This window comes from Eupeodes corollae, chromosome 2 (assembly GCF_945859685.1).
Source record: "Eupeodes corollae chromosome 2, idEupCoro1.1, whole genome shotgun sequence".
In the NCBI taxonomy this organism is placed as follows: domain Eukaryota; kingdom Metazoa; phylum Arthropoda; class Insecta; order Diptera; family Syrphidae; genus Eupeodes; species Eupeodes corollae.
In genome coordinates this window covers 127,343,488-127,362,299 of record NC_079148.1, presented here as the reverse complement: position 1 = coordinate 127,362,299, position 18,812 = coordinate 127,343,488, and the positions used below count along the sequence as shown (strand labels likewise).

The window sequence follows — 18,812 nt, the reverse complement described above, 5'->3', positions numbered from 1 at the left end:
AACCCCTGGAATAAGTTTAAATATAGACTTACCAATTCCACTTCAATATTATATTGCGTGGCTATTACAAAGGCGCCAGGTGCGGCTGGGAAGGTCCCATAGAGAAATCCAAAAGTGCTTAGTTCCGTAGTTTCATTGAAGTTTTCTCCAGCTTGCATGATGTTGACAGTTTGGCGTGCAACAAGTGGCAACACGAGGCTAGAAGAGATTATTGAGGAATATTTTATATTTTATTTTTTTCAAAAAAGAATAAAATTTACATTTTAACAATAATTAAAATGCCAGGAATTAGAAAACCAGATCCCCTCAGTGTTGTTCCTTGTCCAACAATCTTCAAGCCAAGTAAAAACAAAGCAGTCGCCGAGAAAGAGTTACCCAATACCCTCAACACTCCAGCAATAATTTCAGGTAATCCTTCAGGAAACGCAACTCCTCCAATAACACCCAACAGTGTCATCAATATCATTGGATTGAAAAATATGGACTTAAATGTCTTGAGGACAACCATTGTTTTTTCACCAAACAAACAATTCTCCGACGGAGGTTGCTGTGCAGCTGGACACACTGGTAAGCTGTCATCTAGTTTATTTTTTTGGTCGATTTTTTGTGAGATTTCCATTAGGATATAGCCAACAGGATTTAGAATGGCCAACGATATAGGAGCCATAAGGTATAGGTAAGCTGCATATTCGGGATGAACTTTCTTGTAAAGAGCATTGACTGGGAAAGAAAAATAAAAAAAAATGTATTGGTTATGTGATTTCTGATGATAGTATTGTTGAGAGCTTACCAATGGGAAAACCAATTGCAAAGTCATTACTTTGGGTGCAAAAGATTGCCAATAGCCCAGCACGACCATAGTTAAGGGGCCTTGCGACAAGTAGTGATACTCCAATCACAGCGAAAAAGACTATCGATTTGGAAATGAGAATCGATAGAAGAAACGTCCAATTGACAGTCCTCCAGTCAAGTTCAACCAGAGACAGGAATATCAACGATGGAAGGGCAAATGTACCCACGAATGTCCCCAGACCTTTGGTTTCAGCATTTGATATGATTTTCAATCGACCAGCTACGTATCTGCAAAATAAAACCAAATGAAATTAATTACATTGTTCATGATATAAAGTCTTATATGACGTTTTATATTGTAGGTATTTCTCTTCTAAGGCTTTCGAAATCATATTAAACGTTTAACTTATTAAATATTTCTTAGATGCTTATACATCAATTTAAATTTACATCTTAATGGCTACCTTTGCACCCTCCTTCTTCTCTGGATACAATTTTAATCATGTCATGAAGGTTATACGCTCATAAGATAAAACTATTTTATCTTAAGAATCTCATTGTTAATTTCGTTCGTAGTATATAATTTTTGTTAGATGTTTGAATATTCAGTTGTTTTGCTTAAGCTTTAATAACTTTTACAATATTTTATTCATTAAAATGCTAGATTGTTGTAAATAAATGAAAACAATCAAAGTTAAAACGTATATACTCGTTCATATGTACTTAGAATGTCTAATAATATATCGCATGAGACGTTGGACCGATTAAAATTTCAAAGAATGATGCCTTACGTGATACGACACCCTCTAGACAGCTATTCACGCCACTGTGGCTGAAGCCCTAACATTTTTTTTTCTTAACATATTCAACAATAATAATAAAAATTAAACACAAAAAAAAACAGCTTAATTGCAAATATTAAAAGTGAAAAATTATAAACTATGGTGAAATGTTATGCTTCTGGGTTTTTATTTTGTTTTGATATTATTTAATTGTTATATTATAAAGCCATAGAAATGAAGTTGTAATTACTGTTGCATTTATTTAATTTTATTAAATTGAGTTATTCATATGATAAGCATTTAATATGACGTGCATAACAAAGTTGTAATCAAGGGAGTAGGTGAATTCTTTTATACTGTAGGTTATATCTTTGTTAAAGAAGAACATTTTTGAAAATGAGGATTTATAGAAATATACACATAAAATCCATTCTACTTTTTTTAATTCATAATTGGTTAGAATAGTTTGTAGAAACTGAAATTTATTAATTTACTCTCAAAGAAATAAAATACAACTGTTAAGATGTCTCAAGGACTTCAACCATCTTAACGACATTACTGAACAATATTACGGAACAATTGTAACCTTGGGACTTGCAAGTAAGGCAAGTTTCTAGCATTTGATTGGCCAGATGCAAACAAAATTGATTCCAATTTAGGCATATTTATTGGAAAGTTGACTGGAAAGTTAGTCAAGACAAATCTCCCTAACTATCAAGTCAAGTCAACTTATGTCAAAATGACAATTGGTCATGTTTTTTCATTCAACTGAAAGCTGAACTTTATTACTCTGTGATTTATTTATTTTCTGCACAACTTTATTTAATGCTTTCTGTAAAAGGGTTCCTTGTCAATTAGGAAAAGAAATAACTTATATTTCTTTGCAATACAAAATACAAATAGTGATGGACTTGTAGCTTGCTTGAGGAGTACTTTGTAGACAATAATTTTGTTGGTACTTTTTGTACTATGATCTTAAGTAGAGGTTTCTAACATAAAAGTCTGAATTCAAATTAATGACACTTGAAAAACTAACTAGTTGCTTTGGTCAAAATTTACGTTCAAAGAATGAAGTTGACTGCAAATGAAGTTGACTGCAAATGAAGTCCTTGATGGTAAGTTGGCTGGAAAATTAGTCAAGAAAAATCTTCCTAACTATCAAGTCAAGTCTACTTATCAAGTCAAGTCTAATGATCAACTGTCATTTTGATATACATACATAGGTATTGTTGACTTAATAGTTAGGAAGATTTTTCTTTACTAACTTTCCAGTCAATTTTCCATTAAAATTAAGTCTCTTATGTCGTCTGAACCTGCCCATTGTCTGAACCCGACCAATTGAAATGAGTTGTCAAATCATATATCATTCCATTTTTAGTAAAGGCGTAGTTTTTACTTTTCAAATGTCAAATGATGGCGGCTGCTCAATATGTAACCTTTTTTAAAAAAATGATTTTATTCGCAACCAATGGAACACAATTAAAAATTATTTTCTTTAGCATTGGTCGCATTCACAAAGCTAGTGGTCGCATTCACAACGCTAGTGGTCGCATTCACAAAGCTAGTGGTCGCATTCACAAAGCTGGTGGTCGCATTCACAAAACTAATGGCTACGTAGTCAAAGGATTCTGGTTAGCTAAATCTATCTACAAAAGTAGTTGAAATTTCTCCTGCGACGATTTCGGCTACAAAGTTAGTGCACAATGGTTTTGAGGTTTCACAATCAGCTGCTCGGTAAGGACACAAGAAATGAAAAATAAATGAATCTTTCGGTATTTAAATACAAATATAAATCAATCATATTATATCTTCTATTTGGTTTTATTGAATTTAAAAAGAAAAAAAAACTATTTAAAGTTCTGAAAACACAAATGATTCTTATTTTATATATATTTGTATTTGTCATTAATATGACAGTTCCGGATTGACTAGCTTTGTAGTGCAATTTTGCATTCACAATGCTAGTTGAATTTTGACTACGTAGTCACTAGCTTTGTGAATGCACCCATTGTGTCGGTATTTTTTCTTGTAGCTCGAAATAGTGTCAGTGTAGCTGTCAAATGTTCATCCAAATTTGTTATCGTTTTAAGCACTTTAGAAGTAGAGAAAAGTTTGATGTATCAACTTTTGCGATATTTGTGAACATATTTTACAACATGCTGGTGTGAGAAGGGAAAAATCTCTCAACAAAAATGATTACTAGATCAAAAATAAAGTGATTTAATTTACCCATGGAAAACCCCAACACTTTCAAATTCTATTTGACAGTCAAAAAATTCCCGCGGGTTATCAAATGTTAACATCTTCTATCAATTCTTGGACGTTTTATAAACACAACATTCCTTACATTGTTGAAAAGTAAACATTTATTTGTTCATACAACAATTAAATTTTAATTTAATATAATTAATTTTCTAGCAAACTAATAACAAGTTGAAAGATAATTAACTATTTTATCATGCTATAAATTTCAACTTAATCACACAATAAATATTGTGGCGCACTTATCGGCCCCAAACTAGATTGATAGGTTGGTACATTTATTTGAATATAACTATAAGATGGCTTTTTTAATTGCAGTGACATATCTTGAGATGATCTAATTTAGAAAAATCTACATATAATTTTAAGCTACGTACATACTATGAAATTATTGTATTCCCAATAAGAGATAAATTCATTTTAAATTATAGTAACACCATAATACTCGTACCTTCATGTGATTGCAATTATTGTATAGGTACAATTTAAAAGCTATGGATATTATGACGACTGCCATCATTTTGTTTTCCAATTATAAATAAATATGGGCATCTTTAATTTCCCTGTTTAATTGCACAAAGTATCGAATGTGTTTTGTGTTTAGTTGTACAATTTACGCGGAATGACATTTGCTATTATATGATCAAAAGACGTCTGGAGGGTATCTGACACCTACCATCAAGTTTAAAGGTTAAGTTTATTTATAACTGTGTAACCAGGATTAGTCCTAACATAAGATGAGTTTTATCATTGGGCCGGTTTCTTTAAAACTTATAGTTTTTAATTTCTGGTTATCAATCAAAAATAATTCAATTGCAAATTTTCTTGCAACTTGTTGCAAAATGTTAGGTTTCTGCTCTGGTAAAGTTCACAGAACCATTATGAAATCTGGAACTAACTTATTTCGTGGTTTGGAAAGTTAAGTATATTTCCATAAACAAAACAAAAGTTTTTTAAAGGATATAGTTGACTTAGGGCCGTATTATCACTTGCGAGTCGCCTAAAAAATAAGCGAATGTGACTATTTCGCATTATTGTTTGCGATTCGCCAAGTTCACGTTCGCCTTAAACTTCAAAAATTTGGCGAATTGAAATGTTGTTCTATTACAATTGGTGAATGCTCGCCTTTATCTGTCATAATCGGTCGAACTGTAATTCTTGGTGACTTTGAAAAAATCGCAGTTTTTTTTTTATTCGAAGTAGTTGTCTAGATTTTTTGTTGCGACATAAAAAAAATGAGTGAAAAGCGACAAAAGTAATAACAAATTAAATTATTAAATAAATTATAGTTACAACTTTTATTGGTAAAGCATTAAAAGAACCAACAACGCCCAGTTCTCAAAGTTGGCGGAGCTAATGGAGGTAAACCCCGACATTGCCAATATTGGGATTTGTTTGCTGTTTGCCCTTGAAGGTAAAGAGTGGCATAAGTTACGTAACGAAAAATATTACCAAACGGTTTTAGAAAATTAAATTAAAAGGTTTGGCTGCCAACGCCCAGTTCTCAAAGTTGGCGGAGCTAATGGAGGTAAACCCCGACATTGCCAATATTGGGATTTGTTTGCTGTTTGCCCTTGAAGGTAAAGAGTGGCATAAGTTACGTAACGAAAAATATTACCAAACGGTTTTAGAAAATTAAATTAAAAGGTTTGGCTGCACTAAAAATTAAAACTGAAAAATCGGACCAATAAAAAGGATGTAGTCACAACAGGCGGAGGACCTTTTCGGCAGTTGTTTTTGTCCCCTTTGGAAGAGGCAGTTGCCAATTTTTTAAGTTTACAGCAGCCTGTAAATCCAATGGGTAATACGTTTGGAACAAATTCAACTGAAACAGTGAAACAACCCCTCTCAAATGATGCAGACATTGAAGTTATGATGCTCCCATGGCAATGACATCAGCCCAGTCAACAAAAATCAACGAGTGTCGTAGAAGCAGGGCAAACTATTTTGATTACTTCCACATCCGAGAAATCGTAGTGCGCACGCAAGTTTTAAAATTCGTGGAATTGCAGAACTACAAGAGACTTAATTTCGAAAGATTGCAGTTTGACATCGAAGGAAACCTGGTTCTTCCACCAGCAAACCGAAACCTCCAGGACAACGACATTCATGAGGCTGTCGAGTAAATGGAATCAAATATTACAATTGCAATTGATGCCCAAAAAATCCACAGGACAACGAAACACAGATACCAACACCTCCCGGAATATGTTCAAAACCTATATTCCCAACGACAAAGGCTGAGAAAGCGCCTCCAGAGGATCCATCAGAGGGAACTCAACATGGTGAACCCTGAATACCGGACTGTCAAGAGCAAACTGGAATGTTTGAACATCATGTTCCGAAACTCCATCCGACACCACAATGACATCTCCTTCAAAAAGAGATTGAGGGAGATAAAACCGGGACCAAACGCCTTCAAGGAAATAAACCGCCTCATCGGTAGGAGAAAACCACTGCCGGAAGTCATGATGACCAACAACATGGAGCTAGCTTCAACGAATGACAAAGTGGAAGCTTTTTCCGAACACTTTGAACAAAGTTTCATTCCAAAACCATCAACGGACCAAGCCTTCCTCAACGAAGTAGAAATCTCCATCCAGTTGATTCAACAGCCAAACATTGAAGTTCAATTTGACGACAACTGCCAAGCCGATGAACCAGCTAATACCCATATATTCTGCAATCTTGAGGAGATGGCTGAGATCATTAACAACTTGAAGCCGAAGAAGTCAACTGGAATGGACGGGATTTCCAACTATATCCTGAAAAGACTTCCTCAAGTTTTTTTGATTATCTTGACTATTATCAAAAATAACTGCATCAACAACGGCTACTTTCCAAAAAAGTGGAAGGCAGCCAAAGTAGTGGCAATTCCGAAGAAAGGCAGTACCAATATGATCTCCAACTACACGCCTGTCTCACTCCTCAACAACATCAGCAAGATTCTGGAAGAAGTCATTTTAAGAAGACTAAAGAAATTCTGCAACGAGCATAGCATCATCCCCGACATGCAGTTTGGATTCCGACAGGCTCACTCAACGATCTATCCACTTCTAAAGTTTCAGTCTGACGTCACCGCTGCTCCCAATAGCCACCGAGCCAGAGTTTGATGCTTTCTGGATGTCGAGAAAGCTTTCGACAGCGTATGGATAAGCTCCGAATTTTTAATATTGTTTTCTTTTCTTTCTTTCAGAAACTTCTTCGTAGAAATAGATAGCTGCAAGTCAACGAATAGAGACGTAAAGGCTCTAATCGCCCAAGGATCGAAACTTGGACCGTTCCTCTACAGCCTGATGACATCTGACCAGCCAGTGCCAACGGATTGTGAGAACCTGCTGTTTGCGGATGACTCACTCACCTATTAGTTTTCCATGTTTCCTACGATCGCAGCCCGAAGAGTAGAAGCACACATAAGCAGACTTTAGGAGTACTACCAGAAGTGGGGAATAAGGATAAATACCTCCACATCGGAACTGGTATGCTTCCGGAGACCTGTCACCAACAACAGCCGCTGTAAATCGGCGGCAGTGGCCCGAAACCTTGTTCTGACGTTCCCGGATGGATCAAGGATTAAAGCCAAGAAGAACGCCAAATACCTGGGAATACACTTCAATGAGCTTCTGCGCTTCAACCCTCACTCTAAGGCTGTGATAACAAATCGCACTCCATCGAGTTCATCCTCTCTTGAAGAAGAAAACTGGATTAAGTAAACCAACGAAAATGTTGATATACAAACAACTGCTAAGACCGGTTATCACCTACGGTTTTCCGATATGGTTGACCATATCAAAAACTGCAATGGAAAGACTGAAAGTCTTCGAAAGGAAGATACTAAGGATATGTACTATAGTAATCGTAGAGTCTACGAAGAAGCTGAAATCAAGCCACTTGACCAATTCCTTGCACAGGCAGCAAGGAAGATAATCACCAAAGTCGCCAGCCACCCTAACCAATTAATGAGAAGGATGGCCAATCAGGAACGACACACGGACCCGAGATACCTTTGTGGTATGGATATCTTGTACAAACTCCCCACTGACGACGACGTCTCCTTCTACGCTGGCCTGGAGTCAGCATACTACCGCGGCAGAACACCGCCACACCCAACCCACCTCCATCAGGACAACCGGGACTGAACAACCCGAGATGAACCTCGCCAACGACACTTTTTTTTTAGCCATTTAGAAGAAACAGTTCTTCATCTTCTCTGTGCATGCCCTGTTCTGGCTCGAAAACGCAAGAATTACCTAGCAGAATTCTTCTTTAACGATAGAAACGATCTAAATCATATCAGTTGTATCAGCCTCTCACGATTCGTAAGGAACTCAAACTGGTTCCATTGAGCTTAGGAGGAAGCCTCAAGATTCATGTGGTATCACAATGGGCCATTAAACTGGCCTAAGTGTGTCCGTTTCCATCTTGGGCAGCCACTATAACCTAACCTAACCTAGATTTGGAAAACCATCGTGACTTGGATTTCATGCATTCAGATAACCTTAAAAAGTATTTGTGATTTTTTGAATTATATTTTGAAATAAGTTACACCTCAAAAACCTGACGTTATAGTTATTTTGGAGTCGCATTTGAAAAAAAGCCATTAAAACCCATTGGAAAAGATCAATTTGATTATGAATGAAAAGTTAAATAGGTGCTTAATAATTGGTAGTTTTTAGAAGGTTTTCAAGTAAAATCAATATAATTAATAAGAAAATGTATGAATTTAGTATTTTTTGTTTCAATTCAGGGAATCACTTTAGATTCAAGATCTCGACGGCATTCAACGACATATAATTATTATTTTGTTAAACACTTAACCAAGTGTTAAAATACGCTTTTAGCTAAATGTACTACACCAATTATTGTCTAGTTTGCGGTTTGATTTCTTTCCAACGTAATCAACTACTTATTAATATCAAAGAAAAGTAGATTGACAAATAGGAAAAAAGCCAATCAGATATAAAATGTAATTACTGTCAATTAATTACATTATACGTGTTCATTTATAAAACTTTAGTATGGAATAAGTCTCTTTCCATCACAACATGCTACCGTTTAATGATATATTGAATAATCGTTAATTAATTATAGAACTTATTTTAAGCCTCTAAGCCATTTAATTCAACTAGCAATATGTACAATGCAACCATTGAACGCTTAAAGGCACCACGCACGTCAGGAGCGCCATAAATTTTGCATTAGTTTAAGAAGAAAGGAAGTTAAGGAAATTGTTAATTCCTAACTTATTTAAAGGTTTATTATGCAATTAAAGACCTTGTGTACTAATTATTACAAGAATGCAAATCGATTTGGAAAAAAAGAAAAACTTTAGAGGAAGCTGTTGTCTTTTTTTTTTTTGCAATATCTACTATTTTATAGAAAAAGCTAAAGAAACAAAATTTTGTATATCCCTTTTGGATCAAGCCATTAAAAAAGCCTTTAAGTATTCTTTTCGATTTCATCATACTCTTATTGCAGGTAATCATCAAGAACTTACTTGGGTGGTTCAAGCTGGAAGCTCGTGTTAAAATAACTTATGCAAAACCTTGCAGTTATTAGTTTTGAAACTACTGGAGGTTCATTTATAATTCATAAGATGAATTAGTTTGTTTTTCATACTGGAAATAACAAATCAATCACTTAATGACTGTTTTAAGCCTTTTCGTATGCATTATATTTTATGTGGAACGACTTTTTTAAACGGTTTATGATAACAAATGACAGTTTTATTTTTAATGATTATTTTTTAATTAAATTAAAATTCATTTCAATGAAAAATGATTATCTTAAAACCATGTAAATGAATCTTCTGGGAAATTTTCTAATAAATCAAATAAACTTCCAGGAGTAAACGAAATTAGCAAGGTTAGCAAATATTATTTTCGAAATGTTTGTTCCTCATGTGAAAGAGAACAAGATTCGAAAGATAAAGGATCGAAAAAAACAGAGCTTTGAGTTTTTAATTACTTACTAACTTACTTAAGGTGGCGCTACAGTCCGGTGAACTAGGGCATCACCCAACAAACTTCTCCATCTAGCTCGGTCCCTAGCTAGATGTCTCTAGTCTCTAGTGATGTCACCTTCCACTTGTGCGCCACCTGATCAGCGGTCTTCCTCTACTGCGCTGTACTGTGGGTGCGGATTCGAAGATTTTCCGGGCCGGAGCATTGGTTTTCATGCGCTCTACGTGACCCGGCCATCTTAGTCGTTGGACTTTTACCCTTCTGGCTAAGTCTACGTCGCTGTACAGCCCGTAAAGCTCGTCGTTCCATCTTTTCCTCTACTCCTCTTCGATGCATACGGGACCGTAGATCACACGAAGAACTCTTCTCTCGAATCGACCCAAGGTGCTTTCATCCGCTTTTGTCATAGTTCATGCTTCTGCACCGTATAGCAGGACGGGGATGATAAGGGTCTTATATAGCAACACTTTGGTCCTTTTAGAGGATTTTACTACTCAATTGCTTTCTTAGTCCAAAGAAACAGCGGTTAGCAAGAGTTATTCTGCGTTTGATCTCAGCTTTCTGCGTTTACAGCGGAGCCTAGGTAGACGAAGTCCTTGACTACCTCAAGGTTACGTCTGTCGATTGTAACATTTTGACCAAGACGTCGGTGTTGTATGTCCTTTCTAGACGACAGCATGTACTTTGTTTTGCCCTCATAAACCGTTAAAACCCATTTTTGCCGACTCTGCCTCAATACTCACAAAAGCCCCATTGACATCACGCTGAATTCTTCCGATTATGTCAATGTCATCAGCATATGTCAGTAATTGGACAGACTTTTGAAAGATAGTGCCTCTAGTGTTGACGTGTGAGCTCTGCCCTATTCTTGCAAGCACGATGTTAAAAAAATCACATGACAGCGCATCACCTTGTCTTAAACCTTTTTTGACATCGAAAGGTTCTGTTAAGTTGTTTCCAAGCTTTATGGAGCAGCGTGAATTCTCCATGGTCACCCCGCACAAACGGACGAGTTTGGCAGGGATTCCAAAACTAGACATGGCTCTATACAACTCGTCCCTGTAGATGCTGTCATATGCGGCCTTGAAATCAATGAAATAAATAAATAAATAAATAAAAGATGGTGGGTGTCGATTTGGTGTTTTTGGGTTTTTTCCACGATCTGCCGCAATGTGAATATTTGATCAACTGTGGACTTTCCTGGTCTAAAACCACACTGATAAGGACCTATCAATTTGTTGACGATGGGCTTTAGACGTTCACTAATTACGGCAGAGAAGATTTTATAGGCGATGTTAAGTAGACTGATTCCTGTATAGTTGGTGCAGTTCAGAGGGTCTCCTTTTTTCAGGATCGGGTAAACAATACTGAGGTTACATTCATCGGGCATGCTTTTTTCCGACCATATCTTACAGATAAGTTGGTGCATGCTCCTAACCAACTTATCTCCAGCTGCTTTAAAGAGCTCGGCATTCAAGCTCCAGCGGCTTTATTAGACATTAACTTAGATATGGCAATCTTTACTTCGTCTAAGCCGGGAGGACGGGATTGTTGGCTTTCGTCGTCTATATGAATGGATCATCCTGCCTGACAGCGGAATTCAGTTCTTCGTCGCCGTTATATAGTCTGCAGAAGTGGTCCTTCTATATCCTCAGCATTGACTGCGGTTCCACTATGATGTTTCCACTTTCGTCTTTACAGCCTTCGCTTCTAGGTTTATGCACCTGTGAATTTCGTTTCACCTGTTCATAAAACTTTCGAACTTCATTCCTGCTTTTAAACTTCTCAACATCTTCGACGGCACGCTTCTCATGCCCTCTCTTTTTCCTTCTAAGAAGTCGGCGTTCCTCTCGCCTTTTCTGCTCATAGAGCTCATGAGCAGCTCTCGTCCTGCATACAGTTGGGTTTTTAATTGGTTAAGTATAAATCAATTTATTTTTGATTAAATCTGCCAAAATGCAGATTTTCACGATTTTTTTTGTATCTGTCAATTTTATCCTTATGTACGATTTCTGATGGCTTTGAATATTTTAGAAATAACCTTAGTTCAAATTGGTAAACATTAATATGTCAAACTTTGACAATTAGACTGACACAAGTGTCACGAAGAAGATGAACTATTAAAACAATGGTCGCATTCACAAAGCTAGTGGCTACGTAGTCAAGGGATTCTGATTGGCTAAATCAAACTACAAAAGTAGTTGAAATTTCCCCTCCGACGTAGTGTAAAAATTTCGGCAACAAAACAAAGTTAGTTCACACTGGTTTTGACGTTTCACAATAAGCTGCTCGGTAAGGACACAAGAATTCAAAGTGAAATAAGTCTTTCGGTATTTAAATACAAATATAAATCAATCATATTATATCTTCTATTTGGTTTTATTGAATTAAAAAAAAAAAAAAAACTATTTAAAGTTCTGAAAACACAAATGTTTCTTATTTTTTATATTTTTAGTTGTCATTAATATGACAGTTCTGCATTAACTAGCTTTGTAGTGCAATTTTGCATTCACAATGCTAGTTGAATTTTGACTACTTAGTCACTAGCTTTTTGAATGCACCCAATGTAAAAAAAAATCACTTTTCAATTTAATTCTATTCACACAAAATTATCAATATTCATATTAAAATACAAATGCAAAAATAAATTAAATTCTCAGAAAGAATTTTTAAAGATCAAATTAAGCATTTTATGTGGTTAAAAACTGTTTTTGTTTTTTTTGACAGAAAGGCAACACTTTCAAGCATGATAAAACATTCATACAAAATTCAAAATTAGTCATTCGAGTAATTTTAAATTAAAATACTACCCCTAAAGCTACTCTTATCCTCATTGTTTATAATATAACGATGTCAAAACGCATTTTTATGACGTATCATTAAAATTTCATATATTCGTAGTAATATAAAGTTGTTTGTTGACCTCGAGACGTTTTCATTTAAATAAATGATAAATTGTTCCCGGAGAGATTTTATGACTTTTACTTCAAGTGAATACTTTTTTTTCAATTATGACCTAAAAGTATTACTCTGAAGTAGGTTTGTATATCAAATATATAAAAATTTTGTTGTTAATCCATTTACGACCATTATTGAAAAAAAGTAGTAATTGGTATGATAACAACTTTTTGACAAATAGGTGTAAAAAATGTGTTCTCTTTTATTCAAATGATCTGTTCCGCATCCGGTGTTGATAATAAAATACAAATTTATGTTTTTTTTTTATTAAATTTGCATTGAAATAAAAGAAAAAGATTTTTTTCTGTGGCGAATGGAAAAAGATCTATCTAACTGTGTAACTAGTGTCAGTGTACTTGTCAAATTTTCAATACGTGCGTTTTGTTCGCATTTCATATATAGTAAAGTGAGAAATTCCCAACAAAACGATCCGCAGTGGCCAGATTTTTGTATTTAAAAATTGGTACAACTGAAAGAAGATCTGTCAAAATAATAATAAAAAACTTCAAAAAGGAGTTTTGTTCGTAGACTACTACATTAACATGTGGTGTTGTGGCGAGCTTGAAGCTAGCCTCAATTCTTTATAGACCTGAATCAAGTTGAGATTTATCTATATATTGGAAACAATAAATATATTTTCTACTACATAAAAATATTTTCAACTGTTTTTTCTTGCAAAATAAGCCCAGTTAGTCCATTTTCAAATAAAACTAAATAATATCAACAGTAATAGATTCGTTTTTTCCGCAATGTAAAACACACATGATTCCAAATGCAGAACTACTCAACGAACACAGCCATCGAGATACAAATGCAATATCAACCGTACCAACATTTGAGAACGAAATCACATAAGATCCATTCGAGGCTCATATACATAAATTTAAAAAATCCTATCCATAGTGAGATTCTACTCTAACTTTTATCGGTGTTATTCTCACTATGGATATTGTTTTTGTTATTAGTGTAAAATCCTACTTTACTATGGATAGATTTCCCAACAAAACACGGGTATTAAATTTTTTTAACGATTTGCGCCCTTCAGACGAACAACATGAGCTTGATACATCAAATTATTTATTTGTAAATCTTATGCCCAATTTCACAGTGGAAGTTTAAACTTAAGATCAGGTGGACTTGAACTTAAGTTTAAATTTGAAGTTCAACTCTTCTAGTTTCACAGTTTGCTCTGAACTTCAGTTCAATTGAACGTAGTTTAATTAAATTGTATGAAAAGAGTTTGGTAGCATTGTAAGTAATGTGACGTAATGTAAGCAATGCGTAGCTGGTCATCGTTTTTTCTTTCTCTCTCTGAAGCGAGGAACACGTGAAACAGCAACAGATATTTTGTGTTTTATTGACAATCGTCCCAACAATCAATTGAAACGATTTGTTCTGAATTGAATGCGTTTTTCTCTTCTCACTTCACAATTAAAATTAAGTTTTCCTCATCACTAATATCTTTAATATAACTTTCCGAACTCGACATTTTAAAATAACAATATACTTTTTATTAATATTTATTGAAAATAGGATAAATCACCATCATAAATTAATTCAATATTTAATATGAAAATGTCAGCTATTCTGACAACTGTTGTAGTGCCCAAACGTTGAACTGAGGTTAAACGGCAGAATACTGGCGTTTAACTTAAACTACAGAATGAACCCAGTTCAAAGTTTAAAGGAAAGTGTAAAACCGAATAAATTGTTGAACTGAAGTTTAAACCAAAACAGAAGTTTAAACTTTCCTTGTGAAACTGGGGGTTGGGGAATTATTTCTTAAATAATTTGAATACAATTTTAACAATCAACTTGAAAATAAACAAACCACAATCGACAAACTGACAGGTTAAGTCTGTGGTAAGTTTAAATGGAAAATCTCAGTATTTAAAAATAAGAAGTTTGTTTAACCATAGAAAGATAACCATATTCCATAGACCATAAGTGATACACATATTTATACGTCATTTCAACGTAGGTTATCTTTCAAGGGTTAAAAACAATTTTAATGAATGGAAAGCAAAATCAAGGAAAAACTTGACATAACCCAATCACAAATTATCGATTTGGTTGCACTTTATTCAATAAAAAATCGAGAAAAAACTTGACATAACCAAATCACAAATTATCGATTATGACATGGTTGCACTTTATTCAATTTTGTTGGGCAATACACGATCAAGTGCAAATTCTAATTTTTATCACGAAATCCTAAAAAAAAAATATACCTAACTGAATTGTAATATTTTTGAATGAAAATTGACAACCAATATTTTACACATCATCAATCAAGCGCAACAACATTCAGTTGAGTGTAAAGTATTTTCAAACATTTTAGTTAACAACAAAACTGTTAACCCAGGTCGATAATATATAAATCTTGTTTTTAATTTAGATCGAAAGCAAAATTACGTGTTGTTTTTGTTTTGTTTTCTATTGACGTTTTACAAATAGATTTGGATTAGGTCATGACGCTTAAAGCTAACGGCTACTATAACTTTTTGTATTGTTAATTGAGAATAGGAAACTACAAGTAAAAAATATGGCGACTAACTTCAAATTGTCATCCGGTTACTGTGAATAATTTTTTTAAAATGGCGGATGTCAATTTTTATTTGAAATTTGTTTGACATTTGTTTGCTAAATAACTCGTTGTTGATGACAAAAGTGTTCATTTCAGCGCCACCTTTAAAACTTTATCAATAAACTTAAGTACTGTTTACATGCTAACCCACATTAAAAGTTGTTTTTTGTTGAGATATTTTGTATACAAATATAAAAATATTTATTTGATACAATTTTTCAAGAGCAAAATTCTTGATTTGTTTTTGTTTATCTCATCAGAAGATGTTGATTGATTTACACAACATTTGCCAAACAACAAGGCAAGAATTTTATGGAAAGATTTTTTGTAAAATTAACCAGTTGGGCAAATAACAAACTTTCCGTCTTATTTTGATATAATTCATTTGTTTATTTTATCCATTGTCATATTATGTGACAAAAACAAAAATATTGTGCATAATTATGATACAATTTTTTAAACAATAAAGTAATTTACATTGAATATAAAAAATTGTCAAATGTAACTAACTTTATTGAATGCTTAACTTTTCTATCTAAAATATAACAATTAAAGTAATTAAGAGAAAAATAAAACGTATTAAAATGTGAGAAAAATCTAAAATTACATACTTTTAATAAGAATCAAAAATTTCACAAGTCATTGTTTTAATTATTATTGCTAATAAGAGGGATTGTGTAAAAGTACTTATATGCACATATATTTTCTGTAATTAAATTTGATTTATCTTATATATTTTCAATTCAACACCTCCTGCCATATAATCCCAATTAACAATAATTATTATCAATTTAATTTATTATATTCAAAAGCACATCGTATAAAGATTTTGAGATCTCAATAAGGTCTTATGTATGCTTTAATTTAAAAATCCTAATTAAACAAATTTAAATGTATATAGTTAAAAATGTAAAAGTTTAGGAAAAGTTTTAGAACTAAGAAAAATTAACATTTCTAATAAAAACAAAATAATTCTAACGAAGATTTTTAAAATTAAAGACTCGCAAGTGACACAGTTCACATTTTAATTTAAAACTCTTTGAAAGAGACAAATTTTGACGTTACATCATTCTATCTCGCTCTTTCTTGATGCTTAAAAAGAGATGGTGAAGTGAGAAGAGCAAAAATGAGTACCAATTACTCATTTGTCACTGCAATTCAATGTTGAATTATAAAAAAGTGGCTGAGCGTATGTAAATCAGATCCAAACGTCAAATATATTTGTACACATTACAAAAAGCATTTTCCATTTAGAGTTTATATTTTGTATCACTTTCGAGTTCCGGTCACTTTGAATGCTGTCATCTATTCTAATCGTGCGAAATGATTTAACTAACAAAAAAACTCGTTACACAAGTTAAAGTACACAGTACTTTGTGTTTTGTATTGTAAGGAAAAAATGTCTATTCATTTTACAAAATGACAAGGAACCCTTTTACACAAAACTTTAAATACAATTGTGTACTAAATAAGTGTAGGTTCATTATTGTAAAACTGCAGCACTAATGCCAGATTTGCGTTCATAAATACAAATACACTGTAGTCGGTAATACTGTTCAAAAAAAGAGTCTGACAGCTGAAATGCAATCAAACCTGCACTCATTTTATTTCTGTTGCAGCTTTGCAGGAAAATGTCAGAACAAGATGAGTAGGTAAAATAATTGAATATTTTTAAATTTTTTACAAAAAATAAAATAATTTTTTATTAATAAGTTGAAATGTAATATTTATACTTCATAGGAATGAATGAATTTGTTCAATTCAAAACAATGAAAATAAGTCCTAATAAAACATTTTCATTTGACATTTAGAAATAATTTTGTTAAGACACTAAAAAACCAAAACCAGCCTACTTTGATGACATTTATGAACTGGTTTTTAATATTGTTTATCTTTTTCTGTCTATAAATGCATTGCATTTTTGAACTCACCCTAAATTAAATCACAAAGTTAGGGGCTGGTTATATCTATCAGTGAAATCCATCCGTAAAATTTTTGTTTTTAGTTTTTGAACATGTTACAGATTTATTTCTAGCAAAATATTGATGCAATAAGATATATATGTATATATTCTAGTATTTTTTCAAAAAGAAACAAAATCCATTTTAATTTTTTTAATGAAGTTTCATTTTACTGAACAGCTGACAGCCAAAAGCCAACAAAACTTTCGATTTCGTTTTACTGTTGGTGTTCCAATTTTTTACTGTTCCAATCACATCATTACAAATTTTACTGATGAAAGCAACAGCAACAGCAACAAAATAGTCTGAGGACCGAAGCTCGATGGTATGATCAAAAGAAAAGAACATTTAATGACGTAAATTTTCTGATTGCTATAAACGCTCATCAGTAAAACATTTCAGATTCCTCCTGTTTCAAATTTTACTGATATAATCGACCCCTTATAAAAAAAAACATAATCAGCTGATATTTTGACATACAAGTAAAATTGACTTGATACTTATTTAGACCCCCATTATGAATACCGAATCAAACGTTCGACTAAAAGCGAATGTTTTAGCGAACTTCGATAATATCGGTATTATCGTTAGCGAGCTTCCGCATTCGCTTCAAAATCAGTGCTGCCAAAAATAATTGCATTGAAATAACATATGTTAAATGTCAAATATTGTCAATTGCTTTAATTATTGTGAAATTTGTTTTCTCATATTGTGATTTGCGTTCTTCAATAAATTGTCATTTGTTTATTAAAAATTAATTATAATGTTAAGCAACGTCGATTTGTTTTTTGAAGAAACTGATTCTGAAAGTACGAGGGAAGAAAATATTATGATGGGTAGAATTAGGAGAAACATTCGAGAAACAGTGAAGTGAAACATTCACATCAACTAGTACACGTTCCATTCCACCTCTTATAAAACTAGCTTGTACGCTGCGATTTCTTGGAAGTGGTAGCTGCCAAAACTGTGTTGGTAATGATTTCGATATCGGGCTATCCCAACCAACGGTATTAATCGTTTTGAACGAAGTTCTTCAAGTGCTAGAAACCAAACTTTGTCCAGCTTGGAAACAGATAGAAATGTCTCAAAGGAAAAGAAGAAAAAAGACCCAAAAGCTCCTATGCCTCTAGAAATATCGGGATACCTTTCCATCAGTTCCACAAGCTTTGCAAACTGATTTGTATTTGTTCTTGAAATAAACATTATTATTTTCGTTTTTTATAATAATTCAAAAACTACCTTTTTCTTTTATCACACATTTTTAATTAAGACAAACAAAACAAATAATAGAAAATTATCAATAGAAACTCTTCCGATATGATTTGACAATTTGAGCGGTTAAATTAGCGAACTCTCGCTATTTGTAATTCGTCGATAACTTAATTCGTTAAAATTTTGACATTTAAAGCGAACTTAATTTGAGCGAATCGCTATTCCTAATACGAAATTAGCGAATTCGTTAAGTTTTAAGTTCGATTTGCTATTCATAATGGGGACCTTGGATATC

General features: G+C 33.4%; 1 protein-coding gene across 1 annotated transcript in view; it reads right to left on the bottom strand.

The window, feature by feature from the left end:
• The window catches only part of LOC129944118 (integral membrane protein GPR155), a 61,351-nt gene that overhangs the window by 3,373 nt on the left and 39,166 nt on the right, over positions 1-18,812 (bottom strand). The window contains exons 2-4 of the mRNA XM_056053311.1: positions 791-1,080; positions 261-720; positions 33-198 (exon numbers count right to left, since the gene is read on the bottom strand). Of these exons, the coding sequence (XP_055909286.1) occupies positions 33-198; positions 261-720; positions 791-1,080 (916 nt within the window). The remainder of the gene's footprint in view (positions 1-32; positions 199-260; positions 721-790; positions 1,081-18,812) is intronic.